The 16,444-nt window shown below is 49.4% G+C and overlaps 1 protein-coding gene across 1 annotated transcript; it reads left to right on the top strand.

Moving 5' to 3' along the window:
• The first annotated feature begins 506 nt into the window (after positions 1-506).
• CNGA2 (cyclic nucleotide gated channel subunit alpha 2) lies at positions 507-11,292 on the top strand. The gene is made up of 6 exons (XM_073358835.2): positions 507-838; positions 2,740-2,847; positions 3,514-3,687; positions 6,923-7,030; positions 8,088-8,194; positions 9,272-11,292. Exons 1-6 carry the CDS (start codon positions 726-728, stop codon positions 10,693-10,695), a joined length of 2,034 nt encoding a protein of 677 aa, XP_073214936.1. The 5' UTR covers positions 507-725; the 3' UTR covers positions 10,696-11,292.
• Positions 11,293-16,444: the final 5,152 nt, after the last annotated feature.

Genomic DNA, 16,444 nt, shown 5'->3' with positions numbered 1-16,444 from the left:
AGGGAGTTTGGATGCATGAGGGGACTCTGGGCTGGGGCAGAGGGTTTGGAGTTTGGGGGCACTTACCACGGCTCCCAGGAAGCGACTGACAGGTCCCTGCAGCCCCTAGGTGTGTGGGTGGTCAGGGAGGCTCCGCACGCAGCCCTTGTGCCTGCAGGTGCCACCCCTGCAGCTCCCACTGGTCATGGTTCCTGGCCAATGGGAGCTGCAGAGCTGGCACTGGGGCGGGGGCAGCACACGGAGCCTCCCTGGCTGGCCATGCGCTTAGGGGCCACAAGGACCCAGCAGCTGCTTCCAGGAGCCGCGCGGAGCTAGGGCAGGCAGGGAACCTGTCTTAGCCCTGGGCCCCACTGCACCGCCAACCGGACTTCTAATGGCCTGCCAGTGTCCCTTTTTGACAGGGCATTCCAGTCGAAAACCGGACACCTGGCAACCCTAGATGAAATGCATGGTGGGTAATTTTCATCTTCCTCCAGTAGAGGCCACTGCTGGAGGCAGAATGGGGAACACCCTTTTAGTATGATCTGGGTCAGCAAATCCTTTGTTCTTGGATGCATCCTCTTCCAACAGCAGAAGCCTTCACAAGTGCTGTGTACAGGGGGTGGGGGACAGCCCTGCATGGGGTGTGACACCTGTGTGCCATACATTTTTCAGATCTTAGTTATTTTCTGCTCTTTCCTGCTTCCTGGGGCAGGGTTCATGCCGGCAGCTTTCTCACATGGAGGATGAAGGGACAGAGTAATGGTCTGAAGAATTCGCCTGCCAGCTGCCCCCCACAGTTGTCCATCACAACTAGTACTGAAGATGATCCGGAGCGGCCCGAGCTCACTCCCAGCAGGTCAGGCTGCTCTTCAGTTTGGAACAGGAACGGTTTGCTAGAGAAGGGAGCCTATTAGTAGGGGTGAAAGGACAGGTGGGCCTCAGAGTCCTTCAGGGGAGGGGGTACTTGGCCTCTCAGGCAAGGCATAATAGAGGGATCTAGACAGCACAACCCAGCTCCAGGGAACTTAAACTGAAAGCAACCAGAGTGGTATAGGAAACCTCTAGTCGATATGGGGAAAGTGTGTGTGTGAAGGCGTCTCCTGGACATCCAGTTTTGAAGGGGGAGCAGAGCTATTCTGCTGGCTCAGCCTGGCAGGCAGACCAGATGGTGTCTTCTTAATGCTGCTCCAGAAGATAAAGGCCGAGTTGCTTTCTCTCAGGCCAGAGAGAGGTGGGTCCTGCAGGAAGAATCCAGGTAGGAGCCTGAGGGATGCTTAGATTTGGAGTTGCAGCCCTGGCTGAGGCATTGGGCAGATTCCAGGAAGGCTGTGTGTGGGTCTGGCAATGCCCACAGAATGTGCCCTTTGTTAGAAAAGGGTGCAGACACCACCTACTTAAAATGTATTGGAGCTCTGGGGAATCTCAACCTCTCCTACTGTAGTCAATAACACTGAAGGTGCTATCTATCTTAGATGCTTATATGCCACCATTGAAATAGTAAAAAATTAGACAGTTTCAATACCTCTGCGCACTGATGCCCAAGGACAGTTAGGTGAGAGAAGAAAGTAAGGCCCAGTTACAGAGTGGGAATACCTGTTACTTTGCTCCACAGGGAATGTTCAGCTCCAAACTACTACTGAGAAAGCCCAAGCTTTAGATGCACAAGGCTGATAGTTTTATATGGACGTGAGCCCCAGGCACTGACTAAGAAGGAAGAAAGATGCTAACTACCTTTTGAAAATGAAGTGTTGAGATGAATTTTGGGGCTAGTAAGGGAGACTGATATATGCAGAAGATCTAATAGGGACCTGCGGGAGGTCTATGGACCAAGAATAGTAAATGTAGTGAAGAAGCCCCAATGACTTCAGTGGGCAGGGCACGTGGCTAGGATGCTGGAAGGCAGGCCGGCTGAGGGTGTCCTGGAAGGCTGTCTTTGAGGTGTGCAGCCTGGTGGCTGACCTAGTGGAAGATGGAGAGAGGTGGGGGCAAACTTGTGAGAGCAGCCAAGGACTTCTGTGCTCTGTAGAGCCAGGGAGGAAGAGTAACAATAATACGCTAGTATCTGAGCACTTCATAATCATTAATGTATTTACCCTCGCAGACGTCTGTGAGGCAGGGCAGTGCGGTTATCCCTATTGTACAGATGGGAACTGAGGCACAGAAGGCTAAGTGACTTACCCAAGATCACACATGCTGTCTCTGGAGGAGCAAGGACTTGAACTCCTGTCTCCTGAATCACACGCTAGCATGCTAATCATTGGACCATCTTCCCTCTCAGAATCAGGGCTTTAGCAGTGAACACATACCGCAGGGGATGGTGAAATCAGTGCATATCCAAAGGGAAATCCAGACCTCACTGTGCAAGTAGCCTGGTCACTTTACTCCAGCTCCTCCTGGACACGCACCCTATTCTCCACAGAAAGCCAAGTGGGCTCACACGCTTGGAGGGGTACACCAAGGAGATGATATTACCATGAACAACCTCTCCAGGCTGAGTGGAGGAAACCAAGGATTGAAATAAGGAGGATCCCTCCTTGCTTTGTTCTAGCACAGGTGGGTGAGGGGGAAGTCCAGGTCTGAATGAACATGGGGACCCTAGGCAGTCACACAGGTCAAGGAGAAGAGGACTGGGAAGCGGGAGGGCAAAATCTTGATGTCAGGTCTCTTCTCTTCTTCCCTCAGGGTCTAGTTCACCTAATGTAACTGGTGGTGGACACTGAGCAAGCAGTCACCCCGATCTCTTTTTCTCTTCTGCAGAGCCCTGTCTGCAGGTGATGACTCATCAGAGCTTCAGGGGGTGGCTGCCTTGGACAATGCGGATCAGCCAGACCACTCTACCATCCAAGGGAGAGGAGCTCTGTCGAGGTACTTGTGCTTGTAGGATGTAGCCAGGCGTGGGATGAAGGGATGAGCACTGAGTACTGTTCAACCATCACTGCCTTTGCTGGGGATGTGTGGGGCTCCAAATGACCAGCGTGTTCGGGCCCAGCTGCTCTGTGCTTACAAAGTGAAGTATTAACCTGTCACCTCTGGCAAATCCTTTTCCAGCCACACTGGGCAAAGTGGGCTCTTTTACAACTGTGGCCTTTTCATTCACCCCCTGAAGAGGTGACATTTTCCTGGCTTAGGGCCTACTCCTGTGCTGAGCTGAGCTCCCTCCTGTCTCGCTACATTCAGTGGGAGCCTGGGACATTCGGCACCACACCGGATCCCTTTTGTTTTACAGGGGCTGAAGATCTTGAGTTCAGACTCGCTGGTTTCTGCACAGGTTCACCTGGCATGCAATAAGCATGTCCAGCTGTGTGGAGGGCTAGAATGCAGAGACAGTGAGCACAGGGGGCTGGAGGGTGCTCCTGCTGTATTCCAGGGTTTAGAATGGGCATTTGGCTTAGGTGTGCACAGTCTACCAGCACCCATGCAGCTGCATTTGGGACCACACAGCGGTGCCTCTGAACAATGTCCCAGCAGGGAATGTGTGATTTTCTGTCACTGCACAGACTCCTGACTCTGGCTTCTTCTCTCCCTGGCCAGGATAGTCCGGCTGGTCGTGGTGCTTAGAGACTGGGCTAACAAAAGCTTGCGGGAGGAGGAGCAAAGGCCAGACTCATTTCTCGAGCGGTTCCACGGGCCGGAGCTCCAGACAGTGACTGAAGGAGATGGCAACGTCCAAGGGGACCAGGAAAAGGATGGCAGTAAACGCAAAAAGTAGAGTTTCTTCTCTAAAACGTCTTGGCAGAAAGGGAAATGTTTCTTGTCTGTAGTAGACCTCCTCCCCCCACCCTCTGGGCTCCTCTGTCCCACGGTGAAGGGGACTAAGTGATTTGATTGTGTGCCCTGATATAAGCAGGATGGTCACATGAACTAGAGGTGACTGGGGTCACCATGCTGTGCTATGTCAGAGGACCAGACCCAGCTCAGTTAACTCTGTTTCTGAACAGTTTGGTATCAGTGTGTTTACTGTCTGGAAGCTGGTGCTGGGTCCTGGCAGGGGCAGTGTACACAAATTGTCCCTGATCCATTGCCCAGACATGGGCACCTGCATCTGTAGTTGGTGCGTACCCTTTACTCGCTGTCTAGGCTCACATGCCATCCCTGATTCTGTTCTAGGCCCTTACACTAATCACTTATATCTGCCACGGTGCTCATAGCTGGCACATCCATAGTGCCTTTGATCACAGGGTCTCAAAACACTTTATAAAGGTCTGTATGTCGTAGGGTCCCCATTTTATAGAAGGGCGAAGCTAAGGCTTATAGCACTGGTTTGCTGTCTTTTCTATATGGTGGCCCCCTTTTCTATACCAGGATCCCTCTCCGATCTAGCCATGACCCCTCATCCATGTCGCAGTATGGAAAGGCAGTGTGGCTGTTTGTGATTCCTTGGTTGAGAGCCCCTGGTTTTGAGTGTTTAAGCTCAAATTGGAAGTCTGAAGCAGAGTTAGAAATGGACTCTAGTCTCCCAGCTCCCCAACCCATATTGCAGCTATTAGGCCAAGCTACCTCTCACCAGCAGTAGCTCCTTCCAGGAGGAAGTCCCGGGGGATTTTGACAAAGTGAGTGAGTCACCCGGCTGATGCTGTATTTGCAAGCCTCCTTTCATCATCTGCAGGAAAGGAAGGGGAGTGTGTTCCTTGCCCAAGCCTTCTGCCAAAACATACATTGTGAGGGTGCCACAGGTACTCCTGGTTTTTTTTGCAGATACAGACTAATGCTGCTGCTACTCTGAAAAAAGTTCTCTAAAAAGCTCTTTCAAATCCAGTCCTTTCATCTGCTCTACACACACTCACATAGTGAAAAACAGTAACCTGGCTTTCCTTCCTCTCTCTAATTAAAGGGCAAAGCTCATTGACTAGTCTGGACCCCTCCATTATAAATGGTAATTAGAACACTGAGAAATGATTGTTTTCTGCAGGAGAAAAATATCAGAGGCTTGTATCTGAGACTTTAATAGCCACAGAAGAAAATGTTCTGCCCCTGCGAGGTTAAGAGTATCTTGTTAATTATCAGAGGCAAATAGGCTCAGAACTCGAATACAGAGAGATGGAATTGGAGTATATTCTGAGGGGTACAATGAGGGTCTTTAGCAGGAATAAGCTCTGAACACAGGGCTGCAACCTTGCTGAGGTTTGGCTTGCAGGCAAAATCTGTCTGCATCTGCTCATTGTGGTGCAACGAAATGTCACCGTAATGTTATGCGACCGGATGGCAAAGATGGTGGTGGTTAAATGTTTGTCAGCTTGAGGTTATGTGGGGCCATTGCTCCATTTGAGGGTGTGTAAATTCGGGATGGTCTCACAAATTTCAGGATGGGTTCCCTGGCCCCCTGGTGCACACAGGTATGACTAAGGGTGGGGGGTTTCCACTGCCATCGTTCTCTAGGGAAAAATATCTCACTGAGCAGAGATGGAGGACGGAGACCAAGCCAATACCTGTCGTGACACGGTCATTAATGCGATGTTGGGACGCAGCATTTTGGCACCCTAATGCAATTCTTTCCCCTTGGGGCTGACTGATCCGTGATGACCATCAGGGGTTCCTAGAGCAAAATGGCGTCCTCCATACATCGTGACCCTGCAGGCGCCATATGCGATGTGCGGAGCAAAATTGTGTCCTCCACACTGAGGGGTGCTGGAACAATTTTGTATAATGGGGGTGCTGAGAGCCATTGAACCAACTGTAAATCCTGTGTATGATGGAAACCACTTGGCAGCACTCCTAGTTCCAGCACCTATATCCACACCAGGGATCAGCACAACCCCATCTGCTGATGGCACAGCCTCATTTGGGATCATGACCCAAGTTTGGGAGCTGGTGGCCTAGATGCTGCCTCTGAGATCAGCTATGTGATGTGCAGACACAGTAGAAGGCAGTCCGTTTCTCTGAAAACATGTGACCCATTTTTAGAGTCATGTTGAGCAATCACTGTTGTTGTGGCCCTACCAAAACCGTGTGAGAACCTGCTCTCCAGGCTTTGCCAAATGCGTCGTTCCCAAAGCCCGGTGCGTTCCTGCTGATGACGCCTGTGCTGTGCAAAACCAGGGGCATAAACGAAAGGCCAGAAGATGCTGGTTTTGAAGATGGCAGAAGCAGTACTGGAGGGTGAGGGAACTGGCAATTGCCAAATGGAAAAGGGTGAAATTTGTTGGCAAATGAGTCATTTTCTATCTCGGGGAGGGATTTTTGTAAACTCAAAGGCTGTGGGGAGTTTTGTCGTCTTGGCACAGAGTGAAAGAGAGACAAGCCTATCCGTTCAGAAGCAGAGTTTTTGTCCCCTCTCTCCTCCAGTGAAATCTAGCAATTGCAGCACACGCATCTGGTGCATCTGCTCAGTCCCTAGATAAGCAGGATCAGACGCTTGGGAACAGTTCAAAGGCTGGACTCAGTGAGCAGACTGCAGGCAGCATAGAACAGAGCTGAAATGGCAATTCTATAGTACTAGCTGCCACAGCAATCCCTTTCCTTCCTTAGTTTGCGCCTTGTATGCCCCTAAACTGCATCGACATGCATTTCACTCTGCCCGAATCAATACTAGAGTTATAAACTATCTCTGAGCTGTATCTATTATACTGACACATACTGTCCCAGGATTCTATATGAGAGAGCATGTTGTCTAGTGATGGCAACAGCAGCTTGGAAATCCAAGACCTTGGGTCTATTCCTGATTCTGCCACTGATGAGCTGGGTGACCTTGGGCAAGTCACTTAGCTGCTCTGTGCCTCAGTTTCCCCATCTGTAAATTGAATGAGCTCATTTTTTACCTACTGCAAAGGGGAGTTGGGTGGGGGATGGTTAACTGATAAACCTTGGCAGGTGCTTAGTGCTCTTTAGATGGAAGGGGCTCAGTGCTCTATATGATAATTAAACCAAGCTGTAATTGATGCTGCTTGTACCGTTAACCACATGCAGTCTCTGATGCTCTAGTTGCCTTGGTTTCTATTTTCAGGAAGAAATGGGAGCTGTTTGTGGTGGATCCTGCTGGAGACTGGTATTACCGCTGGCTGCTTGTCATTGCAGTGCCCGTCCTTTATAACTGGTGCTTGCTTGTGGCAAGGTGAGTAGGGAGCATTCCAGGGTGACTCTGTTCTGTAACTCTTCCACCACCTTAGATGCCATCTCTAAGACCAGCATCGGCCAGCTGAAAACTGGTTTATGTCTTGCATTGTTTGTTTCTGAGGCTGCTTGTCACAGGGTAGCTGGCCCCTTCAAAGGGAGGGAGGGCTCGGCCCACCTGTGATATAGCTGATTTGCCTCCCTAGGCAGAGAGGATGAATTAGATCATGTGAGAGGTGGTTATGTGTCTAAATTGGAGGTGTGGGGGGTGGGAAGCAGTGGCCAGTAGACAGCTGGGGTGCGGTGACTGAAGAGTGAAGTTGAAGGAAGAGTGTCTCCTGCAGTGATCCCTCTGGGAGGGAGTTGCAGCTGGGTAGAAAGCCCTGGTTAGAAGTTTTGCTTTCCTTTTGGGGAGAGGGCAAAGAAAGAAAGAAGCCCAAGCCTTGCAACTTGTCCAGCGTCTCTGAGAGCAGTGAGAGACGGTACCTCAGAGAGGTGGGGCTGTCCCTGGCATAAGGCCAAGGTAAAAAACTTTTGGCGTTTATTTTTGAACTTTATGCTAATAAGTCAGACCCCAAAAAGGCTGCTGTTGGACTTGTGAATATCTTGGGAATATCTGAGGAGTCCAAGGAGGGAAACTGAGGCAGACCCACCCTGGCCATGAGGGGGCACACGGGACGTGCCTGACCTTGTTGCATCAATGGCAAAAAATCCCCATTTTTCTGTTGTCATGGCTCTGGAAAGGCAGAGCCATTTCCATCTAGGTTAGCTGCATGTGCTGGGCTAGTCACAACCGAGCGTGGGGTGGCAGAGCGGCATTATGCTGTTGTGTGTGGGAGGCAGTTTCAGTAGCATCCCTGCTTAGCTTAGTGGAGGGCAGACGTGATGGACTTAATTTCCGAGGAGTGAGGGGATGGCTGGAACTTGTCAGCTATCAGCCCTGGTGCCCACTGGGACACCACAGCCTGTAGGAACCCAGTATCGACCTTTGTTCAGTATAGGTGATGGGGTTGAGTTGGTTTTGGTATCTTGATAACTACCATGTGCTTCTCCTGCAGGGCCTGTTTCAGTGACCTCCAGAGGGACTACTGGATCCATTGGCTGGTGCTAGACTATGTCTCGGACTGTATCTACATCGCCGATATTGTCATTCGACTGCGCACAGGTGAGCGAAGAGGCTGCCTAGCCTGGGAAGGGTTTGTTTTAATGTTATCACCTGAGATCTGATATAAGCTTTGAGGGGCTGGCCTGATCTGGGGCTGCTTTCAGAAGAGTGGCTTAATCCAGTGGTTCTCAACCAGGGATACATGTACCCTTGGGGGTACTCAGAGGTCTTCCAGGAGGTACATCAACTCATCTAGATATTTGCCTAGTTTTACAACAGGCTACCTACAAAGCACTAGTGAAGTCAGTGCAAACTAAAATTTCATATAGACAATTACTTGTTTATACTGCTCTATGCACTGAAATGTAAGTACAATATTTTATATTCCAATTGATGTATTTTATAATTCTATGGTAAAAATAAGACCGTAAGCAATTGTTCAGTACTAGTGTGCTGTGAGACTCTTGTATTTTGATGTCTGATTTTTGTAAGCAAGTAGTTTTTAAGTGAGATGAAGTTGGGGATACACAAGACAAATCAGACTCCTGAAAGGGGTACAGTAGTCTGGAAAGGTTGAGAGCCACTGGCTTAATCCATACCTTGGTGTTAGCAGGCAGGAAACGGCCTCTGGAGAAAGTCTGTTTTACAGAGCTTTTAATGAGATTCTAAGTTTCAAAATGAAAAATTTTATCATCCACAGCTTTTAACTTCACCTATGAATTACCCACATGACCATTAGTATTTGGGCACAGCTTTAGGTCTATGTCTCTGGTTTGGTATCTGTTAAGTTAAAGAGTAATCTAAATGGAAAAACAGTAGAATTTAATGTTCCCAGAACGTAGCTGGCTGCTTTACAATTTCTGTCTGTCACTGAAGAGCTCTGATCTAATTCACTACATGCAGTGAATGTGTGTCCTCCTATCTCTGTGTCATCAGAGTAAATCCCTAAGTAATACCTTTATGTGGCTTTTTCCAGATGAAGTGCTTGAGGGCTGGCAAAGGCTTGTAGACTGAGCAGATCAGGCGGAATTAGAAATATTTTAATTACTATATGTGTATGTTGGTTGAATGCAACCCCAAAGCCAGGAGAACGAACATATCTGAGCCAAGATAATTCTTCCCCTTGTTCTCTGGTAGGTTTTTTGGAACAGGGTCTGCTGGTCAGGGACCCGAAGAAGCTACGGGATAACTACATCACCACCTTACAATTCAAACTGGACGTCCTCTCCATCCTGCCAACAGACCTGGCCTACCTTGCAGTGGGATTACATCAGCCTGAACTACGCTTCAACCGGCTGCTGCACTTCTCCCGCATGTTTGAGTTCTTTGACCGGACTGAGACCAGAACCAGCTACCCAAATATCTTCAGGATCAGCAACCTGGTTCTCTACATCCTGATCATCATCCATTGGAACGCCTGTATTTACTATGCCATCTCCAAGGCCATTGGGTTTGGGACGGACACCTGGGTGTACCCCAATATCACCGACCCTGAGTATGGCTATCTTGCCAGAGAATATGTCTACTGCCTCTACTGGTCCACTCTGACCCTGACCACCATTGGGGAGACCCCGCCCCCTGAGCGCGACGAGGAGTACCTCTTCGTCATTGTCGACTTCCTCATCGGTGTCCTCATCTTTGCCACCATTGTGGGGAATGTGGGCTCCATGATCTCCAACATGAATGCTACCAGGGCAGAGTTCCAGGCCAAGATAGATGCCATCAAGCACTACATGCAGTTCCGCAAGGTCAGCAGGCACATGGAGACCAAAGTTATCAAGTGGTTCGACTACCTGTGGACCAACAAGAAGGCTGTGGATGAGTGTGAGGTCCTCAAGAACCTCCCTGACAAGCTGAGGGCGGAGATTGCCATCAATGTCCACCTGGAGACTTTGAAGAAGGTGAGGATCTTCCAGGACTGCGAGGCTGGTCTGCTGGTGGAGCTAGTGCTGAAACTTCGACCACAGGTTTTCAGTCCAGGAGATTACATTTGCCGAAAGGGGGACATCGGCAAGGAGATGTACATCATCAAGGAAGGAAAGCTGGCTGTGGTGGCAGACGATGGTGTGACCCAGTACGCTTTACTCACCGCGGGAAGCTGCTTTGGCGAGATCAGCATTCTCAACATCAAAGGGAGCAAAATGGGCAACCGGCGCACGGCCAACATCCGAAGCCTTGGCTACGCCGATCTCTTCTGCCTGTCGAAGGACGACTTGATGGAAGCAGTGACCGAGTACCCTGATGCCAAGCGGGTCCTGGAGGAGCGTGGCCGGGAGATCCTGATCAAGGAAGGACTTCTGGATGAGTCTGCGGCCGCAGAGAGCACGGAAGGGAAGAACACAGAGCAGAAGCTGGAGAGGCTGGAGTCCCACCTGGACACGCTGCACACCCGTTTTTCCCGGCTCTTGACTGAGTACAATGCTGCCCAGCTGAAGCTCAAACAGCGCATCACTGTCTTGGAGTCCAGGGTAAAGCAGTACAACCAGGACGAATTCTTCTCGGACAGTTCAGACAGCACCCTGGAGGAAGAAGAAGAAGCTAAATCCAAAGGGCAGGAGTGAGGGCCACAGATGTCAGCTCTGGCTGTGTCCTGCATGGTGCTGAGATGGTATTTCCAGGAACGCATTGCTCCCAACGCCTTGTACGAGACTTATCTCGAACCCCTAGATGTGCTGCTGCCGGCCTTGGATGGCTGGGAACTGAGTAGAGAGGAGACAGGTGACTCCAGTAGCTCTCACTCAGGTGTATCTCTCTCCTTGCTGCCTTTATCCAAGACCTCAGAGATCAGTAAAAGCATGAGACTGACCTCTGCTGCCGCTAACATTTCCTTCAAGCTCCTGCAGGGAGCCTGCTGTCCTCTTTCTGGCCTTAGAGATCAGGACTCCAGTAACTCAGCGCCTTGTATATGGGAGTCAGTGGGGACTCCTGGGCCCCGGCATGGCCTAGGTGGGGGTGCATAAGCATTGATGTAGTCAGAGATCTTCACTTCTTCTCCCTTTTTTAATGGGACTGGTGAGGAGGATGCCCTTTTGTTATCTGATGGGAATGCTGGTCCTTCTAAACCGCACGAGAGAAACTGAACCATAAACCAGATGCTCATTAATGTAATTTTGGTATCTGCTTTTGTAACACACTCACTATGTTATGTAAATACTTCTTTTCCAGTGTCTGAGTCCATATGTTCAAGAGACTAAAACCTGATGGGAAGAAATCCAGCCCAAGCCCTATCTGTCTGCAAATGGAATGTCTTCTGGTTCCGCGTAGCCCTGTAGGTCAGACTCACTATAGCCCTGAACAGGAGCTGTTGGCAGAAGATGGTGGGGATAGGAAAAACCTATTCCCTACCTTACCAGGCTGTGTTTTCCTGTATGAACATCTTACTCAATAGGCAGAAACACTCTTGTTGTGTGTATTTAGTACTTGGTTCATGAGGTTGAAGAGCAATTTTCTTGGAGGCGTTTTCCTAGGTCATGCTGTCCTGGAGAATGGCGTTTTGCTAGGCATTCTGTTCCCAAACCGCTGGGTACAGCGGCCGCTTTAATTTTACTTGAGCTACAGACGCCTAGGGTGACATTAGCAGTGTGCTTGGGGCTGACGGCACCTGTTCCTTTATGTGCAAAAATGTCTCTCTCTGCTCTCTAATCATGACTGGATGTGCCAGGGCCACTTGTTCTAAAGACACAAAGCTGTGGCAAGACTCAACTACCTGCCTTTTGTTTACAGTAGGTAACTCATAGGGTGTTAGCAGAGCCATGTATTTTTCTACATGATATTCCCCTTTGCCAAGCAGCAATAGGTGTCAGGGCTTTGCAGATCCATTTGGAGGAGGAATGGGTGACCCAGGGTCAGGGGATGAAATGTTGGCCCCCTTGAGGTCTACGGCAAAACACCTGTTGACTTCACTGGGGCTCAGATTTCACCCCTCGTGTATTCTTGGTGTAACTGTTTATTTACTAGCTGTTTCCTTGGTCACAACTGCAGCCAGGCAACTCCCTCTTGCAGCAACCTCACCTCTGCTCTGCCCACGAGAAGCAGCTGTGTAGGGCCCCTGCTTCTCTTGGAATCTTGCTGCTGAAAACGCCATTCCCTGTTCTGCCTCAGCACCTGAGCTTCAGCTGGGAAATCCCCCAACCCAAGCTCCTCATCTGGGACCACACGGCCTTCAACGGTGAGCCTGGGCATCAACCCTGCTTAGCGCAAGCTGTTTTGTGATACAAAGGAACCTCTGCCCACCAGCGAGTGCTTTAGCCTACACCCTCCCTGTAATGACCTGTGGGTGGGATAAGTTTCATTCCGACTGCTTATATACCAATGGCTCTTACCGTGCAGGCTGGGCCATCTGCACCCTGCATTTTTACAAACTAAGCATTCCAGGAGTTGGAGCCCCCAAAGGATCCTATAATGTCACTGTACTTGCACAATCAAGGTACACAGGCTGTGTGGACTGCCATCCCACTGCTCTGAACTAGCTAATGCCCGAGTGCTGCAGTCACAGTAAGCCTATAAAGTCCCTGCTTGTAGACGCTGGGCATCCTGGAAATTGTAGGCAGGTAGGATGGTTAGTGTGTGTGTCTCTGCAGCTTGACAGTTTTCCCAAGCCACAGCAAAGGATACTTACCTATCCCCCTGTGTTACCGGTCTCCGAGAAAACCCCCTAGGGAAACACAATCTGTTAACACTGCCCATTCGCTCTCTCTGCGGCACAGAAATGACATGCTTCTTTAACAGGACTTGCATGTTTTTGCTTCCTGTTGAATCTCAGTGGGCCAAATTCATCCCTCCATTGAAGTTACTGGAACTGTATGCCAGGGTTGGATGTGGCCTATAACACAATGAGGTTAATAGGATTTGAAAAATATACCAGGCCCCTGGAGGTGGCAGAGCCATCTGTCCAGCTGATGCAGCCCCGATGACCCCAACTTCAGCTCCTTAACATAAGAAGATGCAGTTCATCTCACTTGTTTGTTGTTTTTATCATTGCCATCCTAGTTAAAGTCACTCTCCCTTCCCATCGTGGACGTTTAGCATGGGGGGCTGCACAGACCCATTAGAGTAGAAGTGGTGAGCAGAGATGTTGTAGAGATGTGTACATGCCTCCTAGTGACCCCACTGCATGCTTGCAGATCAGAGACCTTCTTTTTCAGGGCAAATGGAGAGGTCTCTGACCCCAAATGTTTAATATCTTGTCAATTTCCATCAAATTAATATAAACTCAGGATTAGTCCGGCCCCTCCCTGGAGCTGAAATTCCCTATGAAAAGCTGCATTTGCTGGTAGGAAATGTCACATTTCACCCTGGATCTACTCTGTGGACAATTTTCAAACACTTGTGACACGACCAGTTTTCACGTGGGAGGTGAAAATGGGTCACTTTTTACACCTCTGCACAGCCATGCGCACCACATCATTCCCTTGTGGTGGAGTGGGAACTATGTCTGTCTCCCTAGAAGCCAGGCCCAGACTGAGCCAAAAGGCCTTCCGAATCCTGTCCCAGTTAGCTTGGACAGGAGCTTTGTCTTCACCCTATTAAAATCAGACTCCCTTATTCCCAGTCCCTGCACCTTCACACCCTGGGAACTTAGTACGTCTATTACTCTAGCACCTACAGGCTCCTAATGAAACTGGGGCCCCATGGTGCTAGCTGCTCTACAAACACAGAGTGAGCGTCTCTGCGTGGCATCTAACCTAACCAGACAAGACAGCCGGCGTGGGGAGGAGAAAGGAATCCTCATGCCTGTTTGCTGGATGGAGAAGTGAGGCTCTGAGAGAGAAAGTAGTTCACGCAGGGTGTCTGGGGCAGTCAGAAGCTGAATCCAAACCTTCGGCGCTCCAGCCCTGTGCCTTAACCCCTAGGCCTGCCTTCCTCTGTCTTGAAGCTAACTGCCTCAACTTCCTTTTGGTCCTTTGTTGTACAGCAGCTTTGCTAGGGTCCTCCTGATGTGCTCAGATGTTATGGTGATGGAGACACTGTAAGAGCCTACAAAGGGAGAATGCAGATTGGTCTCCTGTCATCCCTCTCAGGCTCACCCCAGCTGAGGTCTCACCCTGGGAAACTATTCTCGAGACAGCCTGGTATTTCCACTAACTCTGGTCCTGCCAGGCTGAAGGAAAGAACTGTGTAAATGAAGCCTTTGCTGTCTTTTATTGCTGCTGCAGTCGGGCAAGGAGATGGAACAGAACTAGGCGGGAGCACAGAATGGGTTGGACCTCTCCTTGTAACCCCCAATCTTTGTGCTCCTGTCTTAAGGGCAAACCACAATGAGCCCATAAGCCCCCAAAATAAAATTCCATGTGGCCTTCCCAGCCGAGTGCACCTCTGTGTTGTGTCACTGCAAATGCAGGCAAATCTGTAAGTCCACACCCCTCCCCTAGAAACAGTGATTCCCTGGCCAGTTCGGATGCTGTCACCCTGTGGATGTATGGAAGGAGCCACAAGAGGGTGCTGTGAACCACAGAACTGCACATAGACCTGGCTCCGTGACAGAGCAATGCTGAAATGGGAACAGAATGGAATAACGAGAGAGAAGTATCAGAGTAGGCTGTGTTAGTCTGTATTCGCAAAAAGAAAAGGAGTACTTGTGGCACCTTAGAGACTAACCAATTTATTTGAGCATAAGCTTTCGTGAGCTACAGCTCACTTCATCGGATGCATTCAGTGGAAAATACAGTGGGGAGATTTATATACACAGAGAACATGAAACAATGGGTGTTACCATACACACTGTAACGAGAGTGATCGCTTAAGATAAGCTTTTACCAGCAGGAGAGCAGGGGAAGGAGGGTGGGGGGAAGAAAACCTTTTGTAGTGATAATCAAGGTGGGCCATTTCCAGCAGTTGCCAAGAATGTCTGAGGAACAGTGGGGTGTGTGTGGGGGGGTGGGAAATAAACATGGGGAAATAGTTTTACTTCGTGTAATGACCCATCCACTTCCAGTCTCTATTCAAGCCTAAGTTAATTGTATCCAGTTTGCCAATTAATTCCAATTCAGCAGTCTCTTGTTGGAGTCTGTTTTTGAAGTCTTTTTGCTGTAATATTGTGACTTTTAGGTCTGTAATCAAGTGACCATTTATTCTTTTATGTAGAGACTGTCCAGTTTGACCACAAATCAGACGTCAAGAATTATAACATTCATAAACCAGTCGGAGAACACTTCAATCTCTCTGGTCACTCGATTACAGACCTAAAAGTCGCAATATTACAACAAAAAGACTTCAAAAACAAACTCCAACGAGAGACTGCTGAATTGGAATTAATTGGCAAACTGGATACAATTAACTTAGGCTTGAATAGAGACTGGGAGTGGATGGGTCATTACACGAAGTAAAACTATTTCCCCATGTTTATTCCCCCCTCCCCACACACACACCCCACTGTTCCTCAGACGTTCTTGGCAACTGCTGGAAATGGCCCACCTTGATTATCACTACAAAAGGTTTTCTTCCCCCCACCCTCCTTCCCCTGCTCTCCTGCTGCTAAAAGCTTATCTTAAGCGATCACTCTCGTTATAGTGTGTATGGTAACACCCATTGTTTCATGTTCTCTGTGTATATAAATCTCCCCACTGTATTTTCCACTGAATGCATCCGATGAAGTGAGCTGTAGCTCACAAAAGCTTATGCTCAAATAAATTTGTTAGTCTCTAAGGTGCCATAAGTACTCCTCTTCTTTTTGAGAGAGAAGTAGAATGTGGGTCATCGGTTCACCTCTGAGCTCTGGATCCCTTCACCCCACCCAGATATCACCCTCAGAAAATTATCTGATGCCTTCTCCACGAGACAAGGAAACTGTTCCAGCTGAGGGGCTAGAGATATGCTGAGCCAGTCCCATGTTCTCACTGGAGATCTGAGTGTCCAAGCGGGTGCAGATGGCAGAAATGAAGGGATGCAGCTGCAAGGAGGATCTCAGGAGCATTTGCACAAAGACAGTTCAGTGCTAGGGCAGAGGTTTCCTGGAGACTGGGGCAGGGAAGAGAGAGATGGCAGAGATGCTGAGGGGCCAATGATGGGGAGCGGAGAGATTTGATTTCACGGGGACTAGCCCACAGCTAACTGACATTTCAGCACCGGGACAGTGGCTGCAGGAAGCTTAGAGAGGGCTGGATTCTGATGCCTTCGGTTATAGACATTTCAGCACTGGGACAGTGGCTGCAGGGAGCAGCTGCAGCTATAGTTACTCCAGGGAAGCTAGCCTGGCAGCCCTGACAGGCCAGCGCTGGCAGCTGACAGCAGCTAACAGTGTATTTTGGCTTTTAGAAAAAAACATCTTTAATCCAACATATGAATCCACTTGGGAAGTTTGAAGCCTTTAGA

This window comes from Lepidochelys kempii, chromosome 9 (genome assembly GCF_965140285.1).
Source record: "Lepidochelys kempii isolate rLepKem1 chromosome 9, rLepKem1.hap1, whole genome shotgun sequence".
NCBI classification, from domain to species: domain Eukaryota; kingdom Metazoa; phylum Chordata; order Testudines; family Cheloniidae; genus Lepidochelys; species Lepidochelys kempii.
The sequence above is the reverse complement of the archived record's forward strand: the minus strand, read 5'-3'. Positions and strand labels throughout refer to the sequence as shown.